The sequence below is a fragment of the Bos indicus x Bos taurus genome, chromosome 8, assembly GCF_003369695.1.
Source record: "Bos indicus x Bos taurus breed Angus x Brahman F1 hybrid chromosome 8, Bos_hybrid_MaternalHap_v2.0, whole genome shotgun sequence".
Lineage (NCBI taxonomy): Eukaryota > Metazoa > Chordata > Mammalia > Artiodactyla > Bovidae > Bos > Bos indicus x Bos taurus.
Genome location: NC_040083.1, coordinates 60214545 through 60234775, shown reverse-complemented (window position 1 = coordinate 60234775; position 20231 = coordinate 60214545). Strand labels below are relative to the sequence as shown.

The 20231-nt window shown below is 45.6% G+C and overlaps 1 protein-coding gene across 4 annotated transcripts; it reads right to left on the bottom strand.

Annotated features, from left to right (window-relative positions):
* Positions 1-433: 433 nt before the first annotated feature.
* Positions 434-18438, bottom strand: CLTA (clathrin light chain A). 4 transcript variants are annotated; one of them, XM_027549655.1, is made up of 7 exons: positions 17912-18438; positions 12981-13018; positions 10555-10672; positions 6090-6201; positions 3048-3101; positions 1851-1886; positions 434-900 (listed from the first exon to the last, which is right to left on the bottom strand). In XM_027549655.1, the coding sequence occupies exons 1-7, from the start codon at positions 18111-18113 to the stop codon at positions 729-731; spliced, it is 732 nt and encodes a 243-aa protein (XP_027405456.1). In that variant the 5' UTR covers positions 18114-18438; the 3' UTR covers positions 434-728. The 4 variants fall into 4 exon arrangements, with proteins under 4 accessions (XP_027405456.1, XP_027405457.1, XP_027405458.1 ...); XM_027549656.1 differs by lacking the exon at positions 1851-1886; XM_027549657.1 differs by lacking the exon at positions 3048-3101.
* Positions 18439-20231: the final 1793 nt, after the last annotated feature.

Here is a 20231-nt window from a genome sequence, read left to right as displayed (position 1 = left end):
GGCTGAATCCTAAGGAGCAAGTGTCTCACTAGGTTCTATTGCCCAGGGAGAACCCTGCTGAAATACACTACCCAGGCTCCTACAGTCAGGGACAGTGACAAACGAGCCACCTGGGAGACAATGTCCAGGGTGAAGAGGGGATTCATAGCTCTATCTTCAGTGGGCAGTGAGAGGTTAATTTTTAGCCAACCTTAGTGGGCTGCCGTCTATGGGGTCGCACAGAGTTGGACACGACTGAAGTGACTTAGCAGTAGCAGTCCTCTTTCAAATGGAAACATCCACAGACTCCTACGACAGACAGCAGAAACTCAGAGCTGTTTTAGTTCAAGGCAGGGTGGGCACCCAATGGCTGTGCCTCCTTAGCCCTAGAAAGGATAAAAGGAAATTCCTCACTGACCTCACTCCCAACTGCAGCACACCTTGAGATCAATAATGAAGCTTCATGTTTATTTCTTGGAACAGAAATTTATTCTCAGAATAATGCACAAAAGCATAGGTTGAGGCTGCCGTTGGGAGGCCTCCCTCCCTTCCTCTGCCGCCACCTCCCCTCCTCTTTGAATGCCAGGGAGAACACAGTTGAAGGAAACATGCAATCACAAACAATGATCAACTCTAAAGACAAAAGGTTTGGTCCAAAAGAACTCAACATAATTAATCCAATTACCGTGAAGAGCTTCACTGAGTAGGATTAAGATATTGCAGATGTAGTGTTTCCACAGGGCGGCTCTTCAGTGCACCAGGGGGGCCTGCTTGAGGGAGATGAGGACAGAACGCATGCGGGAGACATCTTTGGCCTGCTTGCTGGACTTGGGGTTAAAGTCACACAGCCGGGCCACCCGTTCCCACTCAGTGCCTGGGGACGACTCCTCAATGTCATTTACAAAGGCTTCTTCTGCTGCCCTGGAAGCAACAACAAAAGATGCTGATTTAACGCAGACTCCCCACGTGAGCTACCTAGTTATGGAAACAACTGCCTCTGAATGCCTAACCTAAAAGCATTCTGATTTTCCGAAGACTAACAGCCCTGGCCCAGGTCAAACTCAGGAGTAGACACATGGCCAGCTTTCCTAGGCACAGGGTGCCCAGGACTGCTGTGTAAAATGTTGGAATACAGGTGTTTGGTTCAGGGCTCTCTCCCTCTCTGTTGATACAGAGAATTAAAGCAAGTCCTTAGCCAGCTACCCACTGCCTTCACTAGCAAGGGCAAAGCAGCAGGCTGGCCAAGAACTTGAACAGCAGTTTATGCTGGCCTGTACTGAATTTCAAGTAAATTTAGAGACTTCGAAAGAAGCCCCCAGGTCACTCTGCACAACAGCCTCTGGATTTATTCCAAAGGCTGGAGAGGAACAGGGCAGATCAAAAAGAATTCAAGACAAAGCGCCCATGCCAGCAGGCACTAGAGACTAAAGCCATTCTAGAAGGCTTGCTAGGACATTTTCCAGTTCAGCCAAGAGTTTTGCCATTTTCCCTCCAGCCAGGTGCTGTGGGCCTCTCGGGACACTCTGGCAGGGGTGGGAACCCAGCGGCTGAGAGCCGATCAGTGTGAGTTGCTTTTTGGTGGGATGCTCTTCCAACATTCGTTCACACCAAAGTCAGCCCACCCCAGCTGGGCACTAATTGGTGGGAGCTACAGCCTAAAAGGACAGTGGTAAGAGGAGGGAAGACACACTATTTCATCTACTCCAACAGGCATCACGGGCAAAGCAAAAGCAATGGAGATGACTGGTCTGTGGCAACAGAGGGGTGGCACTCTCACAGGGATGGCCGTGGCAAACACCGCTGAAGCCCAGAGCCACTACAACACTCGACTTCATGGCACACACAGGGGCAGTGAGGAAGGTTTACTTAACTGTTCTAGGCTGTAGCAAGGATGGTTTATGTTTGTGCTTAAAGGTGAAGAGAAGAAAAACGAGAAAAACTTTAGGTCAGATACAGAAAATGAGAATGAGCTCAATGCAGATGGTCAGTAAGCTAGACATGCCCTTGCCACTCTGTACTCTGAGGGACGTGCAGCTGGCTTTGCTGGGCCACCTTGCTGCCCAGCAAACCCAGACTCGACCTTTCTAGTCTCCATCTCTACTCCAGAGAGACTGTGCAAAAAGCAAACCCAACACCACCTGTAAGTCCAGCATTTCACAAGTCTCATTGCAAACGCACCCAGGGGCCCAGGAAACTCAGCTCTACCTCCTAGCTGGTTGACGAGCTCAAGGTCAAGGCCCTAAGAGGGTCTACCAGACCTCAGCCTGTGGTCTGCCCTTCCCACAAGTTCTTCTCTTCCTCCATCCCACCCTCACCTCCCTTATGTCAAAAGGCTAGTAAGCTAGTCGTAAAAGGAGGAAACACACAGCTGAGCAATACTGCTTTGACAACAGGAATTCTTAAAAACAAACTCTCCCAGAGAAGATGCAGTTTTCTTTGGGGGTAAAAGCCACCATGGCCTGTATCAGACAGCTTTGGCTATCTTGACCTCAAAGTTGGGGGTCTCTCTATGTCAGTGTGGGGGACAGGACATCAGAAGCTGGCAACTAAACAACTATTTCTGGTATGAGGCCACAGAGAAACAACTGCAGACCCCCAGAGGAGACAGCCCCCTCTGCTCTGACTCTTCTGCCTGGAGGGAGAAGCAACCAACCCCATGTTCTTCAAAGGAATCAAGTGTGGAAAATGCTGCCCACACTGGTTCCTAACCCAGGACTTTCCCCTCCCCGCCCCTTCCCACCTGGGGCAGGGTGGCAGCAACAAGAGGTCAGAGTCTCCAACCCCCAATTCCAAAACCTTCCCAGATGAGATCACAAATGACCCACATTTTTAAAGTGTTAGCTTCCTTCCCTCCAAAACCCCAAAATGAAAAATGGCAACCAGAGTTGCAGAGAGCGGTGATTCTGTGATCATGGAACATACCCCCAGCCTACCAACTCTTAGGCAGCCCCCACAGTGCCAATCTGAAATAATTTAAAAAGCAAAGCAACTTGTGACATAAAAGGAGCATTAACTCTAAACAAAAAGTAGGAATTAAAACAAGAAAAGGAATTAGTTTTGCAACATACACATAACCAATCACGTCAGCGAAGGGTTGTTTGTAGAAAGCTTCATCTGCCACCCTAGACAGCAAGAGGTCCAAAAGGCAGGCAAGCAGGCAGGAAAAAAGAGAGAACATTGAGAAGCAGAAACATCTCAAATCCACAGTAGGGGCACAAGTACTCTGGGGAGCTGCTCCCAAGGCTCCATCCTAACCCAGCGAAGGTTCTAGCACTGACACTCTGCAGGTAAGGCTCCCTGCTGGCCTTCCCCACAGGCTTCTCCAGACAGTGCCGTCAACTTCACCCCCAGGCCTTACCCCAGCAACGACGAGCATCTCCTAAGTATCCACTGACGGGCTGAGCCTTTTGACAAGACATTGTGTCCGTTCTATCCTCAACACCAAGCAACCTAGGGCCACTGAATGTTACTTTAGAGATGATGTGATAGGATGAAGCAAACCCGTTAGGCAATAAGTGGCAACAGGGGCAGGAGAGCTCACAACCAAGGCTGCCTGATTTCTTCCTTGTAGTTACTGCTGCTCCCCAACTGGTCCACACTTGGGAAGCCATGCCCCTTCCTGCCAGCCTCAGTAAACATCCCTGGGTACCAATGCTGCCAGACACTAGGCATGCTAGGGCCCAAAGCCAGCTTAATCTTGGATTATCCAACTACTGCTTCCCCACATTGACTGGCTGGGACCAATTTTCTGTACTCTGGGACCACACAGTCATCTCAAAATGGCACCTTAAAGAAAAATGCAGCTGGAGGCAAGCAGTGAGAGACCTGCAGACAAGGGTCCTGGCTCCAGCACCAGTGAACTGTGGGTCCCTGAACACAACTGTCTGTCCACTCAGTTCCTGCCGGACTTGACTGCTGACGATGTACAGCCCAGAAACCAGCACCTCATCCTGAACTCTCACATTGGAATGGGTCAAAATGGGAACTCTGGGACAAGGAGGAAGGGGGGTGAGCTGGGTGGAGGAGTTCACAAAGCAGGGGAGAGGCTCAGTCCCTGGGCTGGCCGGCCCCCCTCGCCCAGCACAGGTGGACAGGGAACCTCCCGCAAGGAGTCTTACCCTGTCCTTTGCCTGGTGAGTTTGGGGCATAGGAGTGGGAGGGAGGTTTTTAAAGACAGTCATGACTGGTCATTAACCTAAGCTCACATATTTATTTGAAGAGAAATTCTAGTAATTTATTTTTAAACTCAGACCCTTGCTTTGCTCCCATTTTGGTTTATACATAGGAGGTGTTTTGTGGACATTTAAAGAAAGCCTGATTGTAACTCCCAAGTGAGTCAGGAGAAAAACAGAGTAGTTTGTGGGCACACAGAGTGGGAGGGAAAGGGAAGGCAGGCCAGCTTGTAAAGCCCCAATCCTTTCAGTTTACACAAAGGCTGAAACCTAATCAATTTCAACTTGTGTCTGCCTCTAGTGGGAGAGAATAAAGGTTTAATGACTCCTGTTCAAGGCGTGTCTAAGACAAAAGTTTGTGTCAGGCTTTTACTCCTTTGCAGCTAGCTTGAGACGAAGGAGCTGTTGGTAACAGGACAGCACAGCACCAGAACAAAAGGAAAACCACACACGTCAGCTCAGGCGCCCTTCTACCTGTTTTGTTCTTTACCCACCAGACAGAGGGCCTGAAAGCAGCAATCCTTAGGCAAGGCAGAAAGGGACCCTGAACACGGAGGGTCAGCCGGGTTTTACCAAGTACTCAGAGCAGACCCAGCCTGAGACAACTCACTAGGGTAAACGGGGCCTCTCACGGTGTCTGTGCAAAGCACCCACCCTTCCTTCTTCAGAAATCTGAACTTGCACCTGGGGGAAGTAATCTTGAATGAGTACATTATAAAGGAACCGGGGCCCATCAGCTTCAAACTAACCACAATCTCTCAGCAGAAGCCCCGGTAGCTAATGCTGCTCTTAGCAACTCAACTCCAACCAGAGAGCAGCCCCACCATATCTGCAACAGAACTTCAGGGGAAACCGGACAGCACGCCTGCAGAGTCCATGCCCCACAGGAAGGTGGCCAGGACAGAGGCTCAAGCCTGGCGCCCGAGGGAGTGACAGAACTGAGAATGGCCAACGGGAGACAGGCGGTGAAGGCTGCTGCACACACAGGCCACCCATTCTGCCGTGGCTGCCCCACAATGGCAAAGAGGTCAGCTCCCTCTTGTCTGGAAGATTTCCAGCTAAGAACTACCAGAGACAAGGGCACAAAGGTTCTTTCCCACGCAAAGTACAAACAGCTGCAGGCCGAATCTGATCTATCTTTACACTGAAGTGAGTGGAATGACAGTGCAGTGACAGCCAGTTCCAGGTCTGGCAGGGGAAGCCAGCCCACTGCCTGCACCCAGGTAGACGGTGCTGCCCCCGTTTCTCTTTCTGAGCTGCTTCCAAGTGGACTCCGAGCTCAGAGCTTTTAAAGACCACAGTTTCTGGTCGGTGGTCATAGGAGAGTGACCATGTTTACTCCCTGCAACTACTCAACCTTCAATGAGCATGGAAATTCGGAAAAGAGCATTTTTAAAAAGTCACCTCAAGATTTTCTTAGACACAGATGATAAGCACCCAGAGAACCTTTAATCCTGAAGTCACTGTGTGGGAACATCTTGGCCACCTGCTGACAGCACACATCCCCACTACTGGACCCTGTGGGGAGCAGCCCTCAGAGATCTAAGCTGGATTTAGGGGCAGGGACATGACGGAGTCTATAATCATCTCTGAAGTACTGAGATCCTGGAATAGTGATGAACGCGGCCTTTCATTTCAGGGTTAGGTTTTTAGACACGGACTTATCCATGAGATGATACTGCCTTCTGTGGAATCATACCATTACAGGCGGTGCAGACTAACCAAACTCTCAGCTGCAGAGCCAGATTCACTGCAACTAGGGTGGTGAAAAAACAGGCTGAGTTATTCTTGTAAAGACCCGAGAGACTTGCAACTTTCATGTTTCACATATATTTTTTAAAACCTGCAAAGACATTTCACACTAAAAGAGGCGGCAGCTGAAAACCTACAACGGCTGTGGAGACGGACCTGACCGTACAAGAAGCAGCGCAGACTGACCTGTTGTTGGCTTTTGTCTTCTGTAGCTGCTCATCCTGCCTCGCATACCACTCGTCCAGCTCCTTTATTGCTTTTTCTTTCCACTCCGCTTCCTGCTTCCGAGAATTGGCATCTTTAAGGGAAGGAAAAGAAAGACAATACAAATGAGGCAAAATGCAAACTGAAGTTCATTTATTTGGGGCTTATTAACCTCATGCTGTGTGTGGGTGCATGTTAGAAGGCGAACAGTAGGGAAGAAAGATAAAATTCTGTTTTCCTCATTTGTGTGTCCAGCTCTCTCTATCAGCAATTCTACTCAAGGTGTTTCAGCACAATTTATCCCAGTCCACCTACACCTTAGTGGATCACTAGTCTGGGGGTTTGAGTAGAGACAAGTGGAAATACTGACTTAATTTTTAAAAAGGCTTTTGAGACACCAACTGGGTAAGAAGCAACTACAGATGATTCTTTAATAATGCTGCCAGGTCAGGGTGGACTATTCATATTAGGTCATCTTCTAATAAAATCTCCTCACAAACTATATTCCACACCCCAAGTTGGATAATTAATGGTTTTGTGAACAGAAGGCAGCACTCTCTTCACCAGATGCACATTTACAGAGCAGTGTGATATCAGAAAACCTATTAGAGGTAGAGATGATTCCAGAACCAGGCAAGAGCAGAATACAGATGGAATTGAGGGGACCACAAAATATCTACTCCTGCTTAGACAGCAGAGTGAGTTTGTGGCCGAGCTAGGAAAGAAGAGAAAAATTCCAATGGGGAGAACTGTAGGGTGAGGTGAGGGATCGTTATTAATGGCTTTCCACAAGGTTCTAGACGAGAGCGCAAAAGCACAACCAGGCCTGCTACACTGGATTCTCAGCCATCAAGTTTCTCAGAACTAAATATGAGCTCCCCTAAGATACTGAGCTAAAGACACGTCAGTAAACGGTAGAGAGAAAGAAATACAGATCGTACTACTGCCACAGCTGAGCCCTGAAGTCACCCTGCGACTCCACTTTAAGCACATTCTCAAGAATGTCCTCGCTGGCAGGTTACTTCACACACATCTCATTTAATTTTACAACAATCCCAAGAAAGCAAACTAGTTCCATCTTCAGCAGTGAGAAAAACTACAGCTCAGCAAGTCTGAGTAACTTTCCCAAAAGTTCTAAGTGGCCAAACCAAGATTCACACGAAGATTTGACTCTAAAGCTCACACGTTCTTACTTCACTGTGCTGTCTCCACAGGGAGGGACGGAAAGGGAGGCAGAGCCAACAGTAATCACAACGGGCACCAGTGATCCCGGGCTAGAGTCTGGACAATGCAGAGCCAGAGCCCAAAATATAACGGGTGTCCTTGAGGAGGAGAATAGAAAGCAAACAACTTCTTGAAGGAAGAAATGACGCTTTCAGGGGCAATTTTAGGGCCTTTGCAAGAAAGGTCTCACTGTCTGTAACTACTAGAAATAGCCTGGTAGCAGCTAAAAGATCCCCCAAAGTTTCCTCTTATAAAGAACTTTTACCCGGTTTCCTAACTTATCAGAAGGTGACCAACCTAACGCTCAAGAGAATTATTTCACTCAAAATTTTCCACTGATAAGTATACCAGTAAACTTCTGATGTATGTTTGTCCATGGCATTAAGTGTATGTGGAGTGGAGGGCACTGTGATGCAGGGAAAGATGCTGTGGGCCAATGGTACCCTGTGGACATGAAAAAAATTTAAAACATAAGGTCTCCTTTTCAGGAGTTGTGAAATTACTTCCAAAAAATTAGTTTTGGATTGGGGAGTATTTTCCTTTTGTGTCATCTAATGATTTTTTAAATAAAGGTTATATATTAGAATCAAAATATGGAAATTTATCTCTGAAAAAGTAGTCAAAAACTGTGTCCATTTGCACAGATTATAGTTAATGCATAAAATAGTGTCTGTAAACCATCTTCTTGCTTTTATAGATTTAAGAAGTGACACTGGCAATAAGAATTTAGAATTCTTAAATGCTTAGCTTGATGCAGCAAAGATCTAAGCTGTAATATCCTTTTTTATCTGGGAGGGAGAAGGTAGAGCAGGGTTCACGGACAGCTGTCTTCTCTGGTCATGCTCATTACTGTTCACAGCAAATTAATGGAAAACACTTCCCATAGCTAAGCTGAAAACCAGGGATACTGCTTCTCTATTTTTAGCATCTCGCACTTTCTCATAGTTCTTGCAAGGAAAAAGGTGAAACTGCAGGAACACCTAATTCATGGACCAACTTAATTCGATTCCATTGGAACATGAGGCCAAATATTTGACTTCCCTCAGGAAGGCATCTTCAGAAAACGACACTTTGTGGAATATTCCCAAAGAGCCCAAATTGTTAACTGAAAAAGAAAATGAAATTTTTCCACACACCAAAGTGTACACTTCTCCATGTAGAAGTCAACTTTGCTAAACTTTGGGGAAAGAGAAAAGATATACCTGAGTTCTGCAACACGAAGAAGATTCCAGTAGCAATAATAGTTGCTACGTAAGTCTTGCCTCAAAGTCTACTCAGAAGAGATACTTGAAGAATAGGAAGGAGCAAGGCTGCTAGCACCACGAAGACCAACCTTCACCTTTTAAAAACTACACTATCCAGTACAGTGACCACTAGCTTCATGTGGCTATTTAAATTTATTAAAATTAAATAAAATTTAAAATTCAGTTTCTCAGTCATACTAGCCACAAGCAGCTAGTGGTTACAGACAGATCAGCACTGACACGGAACGTTTACATCATCAAAGAAACTGCTATTGAATAATGCCTAGAGATTAAGTGTGCCCGCTGTTTGGAAAGCCACATAAATTACACTGGAGAGACACTAATTGGCTGTATTATCTGGGTCAAGTCCTTTCCTATTTCTAGGTGTCAGTTACACCGTCTGAGTCATGTTTTTACTAGTTCAGTCATTCTCAAGAAGGAATAATAATGCTGTCACTGTGGTTACAGATGCATATTGCTATTTCTAGATGTACAATAAAATATTTATGCGTAAAGTATCTGGTGTCTATATCTGAATGGATCAGAGAAAAAATTATGTGTATATTCACAATACACATATAAATGTGTGGGCATGTGAGTGGGCTTCCCTTGTGGCTCAGCTGGTAAAGAATCTGCCTGCAATGCAGGAGACCTGGGTTTGATCCCTGGGTTGGGCAGATCCCCTGGAGAAGGGAAAGGCTACCCACTCCAGTATTCTGGCCTGGAGAATTCCATGGACTGTATAGTCCACAGGGTCGCCAAGAGTCGGACACGACTGAGCGACTGTCACTTCACTCTCACATTAGTGTATAAAACCTATACAGGATTTCCCTGGTGGTCCAGTGGTTAAGAATACACCTTTCGATGCAGGAGACATGAGTTCCATCCCTGGTTGGGGAACGAAGATTCCACGTGCTGGGGGGTAACTAAGCCTGCGTGCCACAACTAAAACCTGCCACAGACAAATATTTAAATACTAAAAATAAAAACATATACACACACCTCATTTATACAAAGACAGCCAAATATGGCAAAATGTTCACTACTGAACCTGAAGGAAGGGGCACGTTTTACTCTCCCTCTTTCTGTGTTTGAAATTTTAATAAGAAGTTGAGAACAGTACTGTATGGTTAACATCCCCTGCCCCATTACACCTTTTCAACACGCATGGACAGATACCAAGTCTCTCCTAATCTTGACCAACAGCTGACACTCCATGGCGAAGGCTCTTCACCAAAGGCCGGGCTGACTGGCACTGACCTCAGGCTTGGCCTGCCCCCAAAATGCTGTGAGCTAAGTGCAACGCTGCTGAGAGATGGGTATGGATTCTGAAACAGGGCAGACTTAAGGTGAAATTCTGACTCTACCACTTTTAGCCGTGTGATTCAAAAACTTACTCTTCCTATGATCCTCCTTTTCCTCACCCATAAAAATGTAAGAACTCACAGGATGTTAGGGTAAGAAGACCCAATTGTATGTACTTCCTAACATTCCTCACATTTTCCTCTTAAGCATTACCTTAAATTCAGCCTTCAAATTGTCAATGGACTGTGCAGTCCCTCGCATGGATATAACATCTTCAGGTTTATGAAGCACTTTCATATATACCATCTCAGACTACCCTTGGGGTTGGAAACACTGATCTTACTTCACAGATGAAGAAACAGGCTCTAAGGTTTGAGCAACCAAGTGCCTGCAACTAGTAGAGTTACGGTTTGGCCTGGAACCCAGCCTTTCACTCGAAGACTCCACAGCACCACTCTGCCCTTCCCGAGAAGAGAGGATGCACTTGTGACTCTGGGCTTGTGATGAAGCATCTCCACGCAGGTGGTGGTGTGATTTTCTCATTGTTAAAGATACCCTCCCCAAAACTGGACATGGACATTACGGCTAATTCAAGTTAAAAATGGATAACAGTAGAGTCAAGGTCAACTATTCCACTGAAAACAAACACCCAAAGACAGAAAGGGATTCCTTACCAAGGGCTTCCAAGCGTTCCGTTTGCTCTTCTCTCCATTTACGGATACTTTCAGGCTCTGACTGCAATCGATCCACTTGTGAAATAGCTGCATAACTGTCTGTCGGCCCATTACTCTCCTTAACAGAAAACACAGGTGTGCTCTATCAGTACCAAAGCCTCCTCCCAGACATGCTCTTCACCCAAGTTAGAACCCCTGGTTGCGCGCCACACTGATGGCTGCTCTAAATGTAAAGGAGCAACAACAGCGGCCTTACATGCTGGTAGGAAGCTTTCAACGTGATGCGCTCAAGCCTTACAACCCACAAGGGAGGCAGAGTAGTTGTTATCCGGCTACTAAATGAGACATGAGTGGGAGAAAGCAAAGTTGGGGAAGTGGGTAATGGACTTACTAGGAAAACAGTATTATGAATTTTGCTTTCCTTACTTGACAAAGAGACTGTAATATCTTCAAAGTAACAAAGATGAATACACAGTACAGTAAGGACCAGAACCTGACACTTCCAAATGCTTATTATACAATACAGGGAAAAGTTCACTTAATACCACCTCGGCAAAATACAGTGGATTCTAGGAAAAGAGAGTCCAAAAGAAAACGCATAGTTAGTACAGTCATACCAAGAAGAAGAAAAAAAGGCAGGCAAATGTGAATCACAGTGTATGTGGCAGGGGGGTAGGAGGGAACGGGTGGGTAGGGGGCTGACTCTTCTTTATAGTGGTTAAGATTGGGGAGCTAGTAAACAAGTTGATGAAGATTCAAATGGAATCTAATCTTTAGAGAATTACTGCACCTACTGAACTAGGAACATGACCAGCTTAACCTCAGCAGACTATAAACAAAGATGGAAACAAACTATTTACAGTAGTATTTACTTATTATTAGCACCGTCCATGTTTCAGCCACATAAAACCTTTATCTCCCAAACACCGTGCAAGGCAAATTTTTATTCCCATGGCACAGCTGGAGGATTAAACTGAGACCCAGGGAAATGACATGTCCAAATACATAGCTAGTAAGAGACAGAGTCAGGACTGAACCCCATTCCATCTCCCTCCAAAGGCCAAGCTCTAAACCAGGGTTTGGAAACTACAGCCAGCTCAGCCACCTGTTTCTAGAATTAAATTTTATTGAAATAGAGCCATGCCCATTTATTTACATACTGTCCATGGATTTTTTCATGTTATAACAACATAGTAGTCTGACAGAGAACTTACACTCTATCAAAGCTTAAAATGTTTACTATTAATATCGGTCCTTTACAGAAAAAGTCAGTCCACCCTTGGGGTAAACCAATTAAGACTAATCTCATCCTTCTTGACAGTTAACTGGTTAAGGCTGCGCAGAAACCCAGGCAGAGGCAAAGCACCAAGCTGTTTCCCTGGACTACAGTGGAAAGGGAAACATCTAGTCAAAAGGGATCAGAGGACTTTTGTTGAGTGGTTGGGAGAAACCTTCATGCTGTTCTAGATGGTGTGACATGCACATGTTGCGACCTGGAAGTGCTTGTAGTCATTCTGCCACAGTGAAAGAGTATAAAACTGCACAGTCAGCCAGCGGAACCAGAATCCTAGAGGAACTGAGTCAGAATCCTGGTCCGAGGACCCCTGGCCTATCAGAGTTCTTTCAATTATAAGAAATAGTAAATTCTCTGTATTTAAGCCCATGTCAAGTTGGGCTGGTGAGCTTCCCTGGTGGCTCAGTGGTAAAGAACCTGCCTGCCAATGCAGGAGACACAGGTTCAGTCCCTGGGTCGGTAAGATCCCCTGGAGAAGGAAATGGCAACCTGCTTCAGTATTCTTGCCCAGAGAATCCCATGGACAGAGGAGCCTGGCAGGGTACAGTCCATGGTTTTGCAAGAGTTGGACATAGTAACTAAACAAGTTGGGCTGGTAACCAAAAGCTCAACAACACAGAGGGAAAATAATGGTAGTCATCACAAACACCAGCCACCCCCAGCATCACTATAATCTAAAAGCTAAATGGTTCGAATGCTGGTCCTACCACAGACTACCTTTGTACTTTCAAACTCCTGATTTCACCTCTGTATGCCTTATGTGTAAATGGGAATAACAACAGCATAGACCCCTCAGGTTGCTGTGAGAATTAAAAGAAAATTCAGTACAGTGTTTGACACCGCACGGCACACTGGCAGCCACTGTCGCCACTGCCACCATCATGACGAAGGGTCATTTCTTGAGAATAAAGTTGCTAACGCTGGAGCCAGGCCAATCACGTTTTAAAAGAATGCTCTATCAATGTCTCTCTTCAAATCCTTCCACTTTGGCAGGTAACATATCAGTTACTGATACACCCAGGAAAGTCAAAGGAGTGGCATCCTTTCTAGGTCAGTCAATTCAAACCACAGAGAAGGAAGACTCTCAACACTATCATTCAACATCATCAGAGCTGTTGTACAAAGTCTGTACCTGGTAGTAGTCTCCATTCGTCACTCCATCAACAGCATCTGCAAGACATAAGATTTCAATCTGTCAGTGAGTGCTGGGCAAATGCTGGGCCAAAGGGTTATAAGGTATGACATAATATCATGTGTTATAAGTACTCTAAGTTACTAAACACTATCCCCGTGCGAGATATCAGAGAGAACAATGCACAACTTTCTGGTCAATGAAACCAAGATGTGCATACACAAATGACTTCACTAAAATGTGGACAAATCTGTCTAAAAGCTTTTCATGAATATCTTCTGGCTTACAGAGATAATACTTAGAAGCCTGGCAGAAGAGCCTCACAGGGCAAGTTTCTCTATGAAGGTTCTAGAGAAGGCAAAGGTATGAAAGGGTGGCCTAGAATCCTTTACAGCAAGCAGAGATACGCAGCTTCATGTTTCAACCAAGTTGCTTTCTTGGAGGTCAGGACTCTCCATCCTTTGGCTGGAGCAGGTTTGGCACCTGAGGGAGGGTCTATAGTTGAGACTTCTTGCTAATTCCTCTAGTTCCCTTGCAATTAGTCCAGAACAGTAAGATTTGGGCATATCAAAATAAAATCAGTGTTTTCAAGGATGCAAGTTACAAAAACTTAAAGTATATACAATCTGATCTTATTAGCACAATTAATTACTCATGAGCTAAATGAGAAAGTCGATCTCAGAAATATGAAAAATGTCTAAGACCTCGACATTTTCAATCCATACAGTATAAAATGAAGGTCCACAGGCTGAACATATTTTCTTTAAAATACAAAGTACTTAATCAGGAAATTCCACAAAATCAGGATTTCTTGTGTGTGTGTGTGTGTGTGTGTGCACGCGCATATGTGTGTATGTGTGGAGCGAGGGAGGGTGTACAGACAAGATCTGGTGATACTGGGCCTACGTTCCTTAAATGAAGGCAGCCTTTATGTGCAGCATGCTCTGGACAGCCTGCCAGTCCCCACTGGCCCCATTTTATGTTTTTAACCCATTCTGTGTGTCACTAATTCAAGTTACCTGTACAGGGCCGCACAGCAGCCCTTCAGAGTGGCCGCTCTGCCTTCCCTTGAAAGCTTCAATACAGGCACCATAAAATGCAGTGTCCACCTACATATTCTACGTGTTCTTTATCTGTTGGCTGACTTATCTTTACTGCCTACCATGCAGGACTTCTAGTATTTTGTCCAACTGTTTTCAAACTACCATGACTGTGTTACTGTGTGAGAGAGAAGAGATGAACCTAAAAGATACAAGAACCCAAGGAGGAAAAGGAATGCGGAGGAGCTGGTGTGAGCCACCATCACAAGGCCCTCAGAAACATCAGAGCTTTTCCGAGCAGCCAGAGGCAAGGTGCCCTCAGCCACATTCTTTCCTTTGAACAGGTTACAAACCACTCCTCCAGTCTTCTTGGTTTCTAACTACGATAATTAAATCCAACTTAACTGCCTATTTTCCAAATCAACTTCATTGTCTTGCTTCTCCCAATTACCCTCCACTTGGCTTTGGGAGCACTGAAAACTTTCATTTCCTCACTTTTAAAAAAAAAGAAGGAAAATGGAGACAAAAGAAAAGGCCACATAATTTCATTACTCGGCCTATTGGTTTCTATTTTTTTTAGTTTATCTAATGCATATACATAAAATTTCTTTGAGCAAAATTAGACTCCTGTAACAGGTGCTTTTAGTAATCCATTTATCTATATCATTAAATTCTCAACTTTTTAAGAATGAAACACCCACTACTTATTGCTTCCAATGTGCCAGGCACAATGTTAATTAAACACTTTCTATACATTAAGTTTTAATCCTCACAACAAATATCTATGTATCAGCAATTCACAAATGACCTTAAAATATGTGTATAGTTGATTGTTGAGAGGTAAGTAAAGTGTTCTTTGAAGGAGCAGGTAATTGGTGACTGTTTTCCCTCTTAAATTTACTTTTGAATTTGAGCATGTTTTAAAATTTTTACTAAGGTGACAGCAGGAAAACAACTTTAAGGTCCCCTTGTGGTGCCAAACTTCTATCCTGAGGTAACTACCTGATATTTGAATTTCTTCTTTACTAAACTGCCTGCATTTTGCCCATTTTTCTGCTATCTTTTGATCTCTAAGTATTCTTTCTGTATTAACTATTTGCTCTCTCACATTACAAATATTTTCCCCATTATCTTTTTGTATGATTTATAATAGTTAATACCTAGAACTACTTAACTTGTATGAGACATTATCAGGCTTTTTTTCCTTTATGAGTTCTCTATCTGTTCTTATGATGAAGGCCTTTGCTACTCTTAGGAAAACAAAAAGGTATTTACTTTTCTTCTGGTACTTTAAAAAAAAGCCTCTTCCATCCACTTGGAGTTTATTTTTGTATAAAATTAATAAAGTGAAGTAACTGTAAATCTTTGAGCCTCAATGGTTAGTCCAGCCAGGCCTACTTTCTGGTTAGTATATTATAGTTAACAATTATCCAGTTAATATATTCCAACCCAGGGCCACGCAGTAGGAGAGACTTTGATCACTACTCCAGACACAACAATTCTCATCCCATAGCTCCAAGTCGCATGTTGCTTGTCCTGTAGGTCTGAAGACTCACCCAGCGTTGGCAAGTCCTTTGAGCTTTCATTAGTTACTCTTCTACTGTACTTACTGACATTCAACTGGCTCAAATGAAAGGCCTGTCTGTTGCTATAGAAACATGCAGAAGAAAGGCCACCCCAGGGCCTTGATTCATTAGGACAGCTAAGCTAGGCAACTTAATGCTCCAGAAGGAAACTTTCTAGGCACCTCAGACAGAAACAAGGGCCAGAATAAATTTCCAGAGATGAAAGACTATCCCAAGCCCACTTCAACTTCATTTTCCCCAACCACTGCAAGTCAGGAAGACCTGGGTCTGAATTCCTATGGAGTCATGTATTAGCTTGCCACTTTCTGAACACTGCTTAATTTCCACAATGATCAGTTCTCCCCTGAAACAGAATGACACCACCACCAGAGTTACTGCATGGATCTCAAAGTACAGGGCACCTGGGCACAGCAAATGTGAGTATCACTAAGTATCATGCCTGCAATTTCCCCGAACTTTCCTCCACCACTGCTACCAAGAAAATCACTCTCCTTAAATTCACATGCCTCTCTTACTGTGAGTACCTCACTGCCTTACTCTCTCAGCAGCTCCTTGATCGCTTCTCTTCTCCTCCTCCATCCTTAGCGCTCAGGATTGAAGGCTTTTCCTCAGCTCTGCTGCTGCTGCTGCTGCTGCTAAGTCACTTCAGTTGTGTCCGACTCCATGCGACCCCACAGACTGCAGCCCACCAGGCCCTGCCGTCCCTGGGATTCTCCAGGCAAGAACACTGGAGTGGGCTGCATTTCCTTCTCCAGTGCATGAAAGTGAAAAGTGAAAGTTAAGTCGCTCAGTCGTGTCCTACTCTTAGCAATCCCATGGACTGCAGCCTACCAGGCTCCTCCGTCCATGGGATTTTCCAGGCAAGAGTACTGGAGTGGGGGTGCTATTGCCTTCTCCCTTCCTCAGCTCTAGACTCTGCCTTCTCCTGACCATTTGCTCTTCCTCAGTATCCAGGAGCCACTTCACTCAGCTGGTTACCTCCCACCTCTAAACTTATGTTTTTCTCATCTCCTAACGACTGAGGGCATCCAAGGCTCAGGCTTAGCCCCTCCTTCATGGACGTTTTCCCCAAGTCTGGGGGAGTTCAGATATGTTCCTCTTTCCTCAGTCTCTGTTACTGCCTCCTGTCTGTATAGCTCTGTACAGTAACACATCAGATACAGAGTTCCCTCTTAAAATCTGTTTCTTCAGTGCACCCCAAAGCCTATCAGCTTTGTAACACCCTTCTCACCTCACTCCCAAAGAATAATGTGTATACACATAATAACAACGTGTACAGTAATTACTGTACAGCAGGAACTGTGTATAGTAATAACATACCAGGTTCTGTGTGTAAGCACTTTACAGATGCTCTCCAATATAATCCAACCCTGTGTGGTGTTTATCTGCACCTTTAACAAAGAAGAACATTGAGGCAGGGCAGTAGGAGGTTATGTGAGTTGTATGAGACCACAGAGCTAAACCCGCCCTCAAGCAGTCCAGGCCAGCACAGGATCTTCACCACTAGAGACAGAGGGAGAAAGAGGAGAGAGAGGAGCAAAGAGAGAGAAAAAGAAAACATGTCCAGCTAGTGCTCTAATCCCTAAGGGAAGTGCTGACCACTGCACGTTGTTTTTTTTTTTTTTTTCTGACCACTACACTGTTACCAATCTCAACTACACTGTCAAGAGATCTGGCTTTAAGTCTCTAAATGCTTAGTTCACTAAGAAAGCCCTTCCTAGGAACTAAGTCAGCAATCATCCCTTCCTTCCCTTTGCTAAAAGCTTGATGACCAAGGGATCCGTGTGTCCAATTATACTCTTTCCATTTTACCTCTCCAAACTGCCGTCGCCAAGATCTGCCATTCTATCCAGGACCTCTGCAGCTGGATGTGCAATTTTTGCACATTTCTGTGTACATACTGTGTGCCTGCCCTCCTTCCTACTAACTGGTCTGTGTAGGCTCAGATTTGCCTTAAGTCTGGCCCAACTGCGCCAATGCGGTTGCGCCTCTGAGGCCAGGCTCAGGGCACAGCAATTGCTCAAGGAAAAGTTCCTGAACTGAATGGGCTTCCTCTGGCTCCTAAGCTTGTCATCCCGTTTTCTTGGCTTCTTTAGCCCGTCCGTGCCCAAGAGCGCTCAAACACACTCTTTGGACGGACTAAGCCTGCCGAGCCTGGGTTTCCGGATGACTGGGCCCGGGGCTCGTTTCCTCTTCGCACTCAACCTCCCGGACGGAGAGGCACAAGAGTTACATAGAGCTCTCAGACCCACTGTGGGCCGAGTTTCCGGAGCAGCGCTTCCGCCCCGAAAGCACCCACACTTACCTGGAATCCCCGGCGGCTCGCCGTGAGGCTGGGATCCGGGGGCGCCGCCGTCCAGGATGGCGAAGGCCTCGTCGTTCTCTATGCCCGCAATCTCGCTCTCCTGCTGCGCCAAGAAGGCCGCGGCAGGATCCTCTTCGCCGGCCACTCCGTTCCCCAGGGCGGGACCGCCAGCGGGGACGCCGAACGGATCTAACTCAGCCATGGCGGGAAGTTCGACGGCACCGACTTTCAGAGAAACACCAACCGACCAGCAAACACCAACTCCAGCAGCGGCCGCTGTGCTTGCGCCTGCTATCAGAGGCAAGTTGGAGGAGGGAGAAGGCGGAAGCGGAAACCCGGCCCCAATATCCGGTCGGTCCAGGCAGTGTTGGAGAGCCGAAAAGGTAATACCCAATCAGAGGGCAGAAGTAGCTCCAGAGTTAGCAAATCAGCAAGAGGAGAGGCGGACCCCCGAGTAAAACTCGTGACTCGGGAAGCACCTGCGTGGAGGGCGCTGCGCCGAGCCAGCACTGGGCAGGCGGAAGTAGTAAGTGATTTAAGGTAGCCTTGCTTGATCCGGCTTTGGGGCTGTACTGACCCGGGACCGCCATCTCGGACGGGACTTGCTTGTTGAACTGGGAAGTGAGGTAAAGTTAGGGCGGCGATGATTGGCCGACTGCAGAAGAGTCAAGCCACGTAGGCTTTCTGAATCTCAGTTTCCTCATTTGAAAAATAGGAACAAGAATCCGGCACTACCTCCCTCATAGGATTACTGGAAAAACTGAATCCTTTTATGGCTATGTACTGGCTTTCTTAAAAAAAAAAAAAAAAAAAGTGTTTGTTAACCCGTTCACTCCTTCTGGGTGGTTTTCTCCCTTAGTGCCGCCTGACTTAAATGTAATCAATTCAAATCCACTCTGACTTTTCTCCCCCATGGTATTATTATAGGGCTTCCCTGGTGGCTCAGATGGTAAAGAATCTGCGTGCAGGGCAGGAGACCCACGTTCAATGTCCGGGTCAGGAAGATCCCCTGGTAAAGGAAATGGCAACCCACTGCAGGATTCTTGCCTAGAAAATTCTGTGGACAGAGGATCCTGGCGGCCTGCAGTCTATGGGTTATAAAGAGTCGGACACGACTGAGCAAGTAACAGAACAGTATTATTATAAAAACACGAATATATCCCCTTTTACAAACTCCTTTTGCAGCCGTTAGTCTTTTCAGAACTAGACTGAAGTTTCTAAAACTGAAAAATTCCTTAAGGATCTTCTGGTTCCTAGGAAAACTGAGTTCCCCCTCCGCCGCCCCGCCCCGTGTAGGAAGGAGTCAGTCCCAGAGGAAACCTAGGTCTCCTAGGCAATTCCAAATGGTGCTAGCCACAACATCTTGAATATATACACACCTTTCCCAACTAAGGACTGCAGGAATTTTGTTTAAAAACAGAGTTCTGTCAGTATGTTAACATGGATAGTTAATTTTGCCTATACTGTAGAGAGGAGGGAGAAGGCAATGGCACCTCACTCCAGTGTTCTTGCCTGGAGAATCCCAGGGACGGCGGAGCCTAGTGGGCTGCAGTCTATGGGGTCGCACAGAGTCGGACACGACTGAAGTGACTTAGCAGCATAGAGAGGATAACGTAGTGATTTCCAGTTACTCATATTCATGTGGAGGCGGGGTCTTATGCACTGGTGAAAAGAAGGACCTTTCTGTTTCACCACCATCACGCCAAAAAATAAAATGTTAAAAACAGAAACAAACCAAGAAACCCGCCAGAGGTCTAAGTTGCCTCTAGTCAGCAAGGGACAACAAAGTGGTTTCTAAAATATATACACTAATACTTATTGACACAAAAGGGTAATTGTTTCCTTAATGCACGTATTACCTTTAAAATCATTTAAAGTATGGAGTGTAGAAAAGTTTTGAAGAAAAACATTAAAGAACATAAAATTGTAGGGCCTGAAATTTACTCAATTCCCTCCCCGCTTTTTGTTTTAATGCTCATCCCTGAACATGAATTGGCTCATCTCTAACATAAATTTGCAACAATGCATGAAGCAGTTTCATATTCATCTTCTCTTTGAAACAATATATCCTGCCCCTGTTACGGGGATAAGGAAGAGGGACTACCCTGAGAGGGTCCAAGGAAGATAACCTTTGGCTGCTTACAGCAGTAGTACCTGAGGGACAGACAGCATTCTTTTGGAGGCAAGGGCATAACTCTGGGAAAGCCATCCGGAGAGTCACTCGCTAAAGGAGGAAGCACTTTTCATCATGCAAAGTCAATAGGTGTTTATACAATCAACATTGGGGAAATCGGCTGAGGGCTTTAGGGATGACAGAGGT

Bases quoted from the DNA above. Each gene is read 5' to 3' on its own strand.
- CLTA (XM_027549655.1), bottom strand. From the start codon at position 18,113: ATGGCTGAGTTAGATCCGTTCGGCGTCCCCGCTGGCGGTCCCGCCCTG. The intron at 6,202-10,554 runs GTAAGGAATCCC...CTTCCCTTAAAG, and splicing joins GGAACGCTTGGAAGCCCTTG to ATGCCAATTCTCGGAAGCAG. The intron at 3,102-6,089 runs GTCAGTCTGCGC...CTTGCTGTCTAG, and splicing joins AAGACAAAAGCCAACAACAG to GGTGGCAGATGAAGCTTTCT.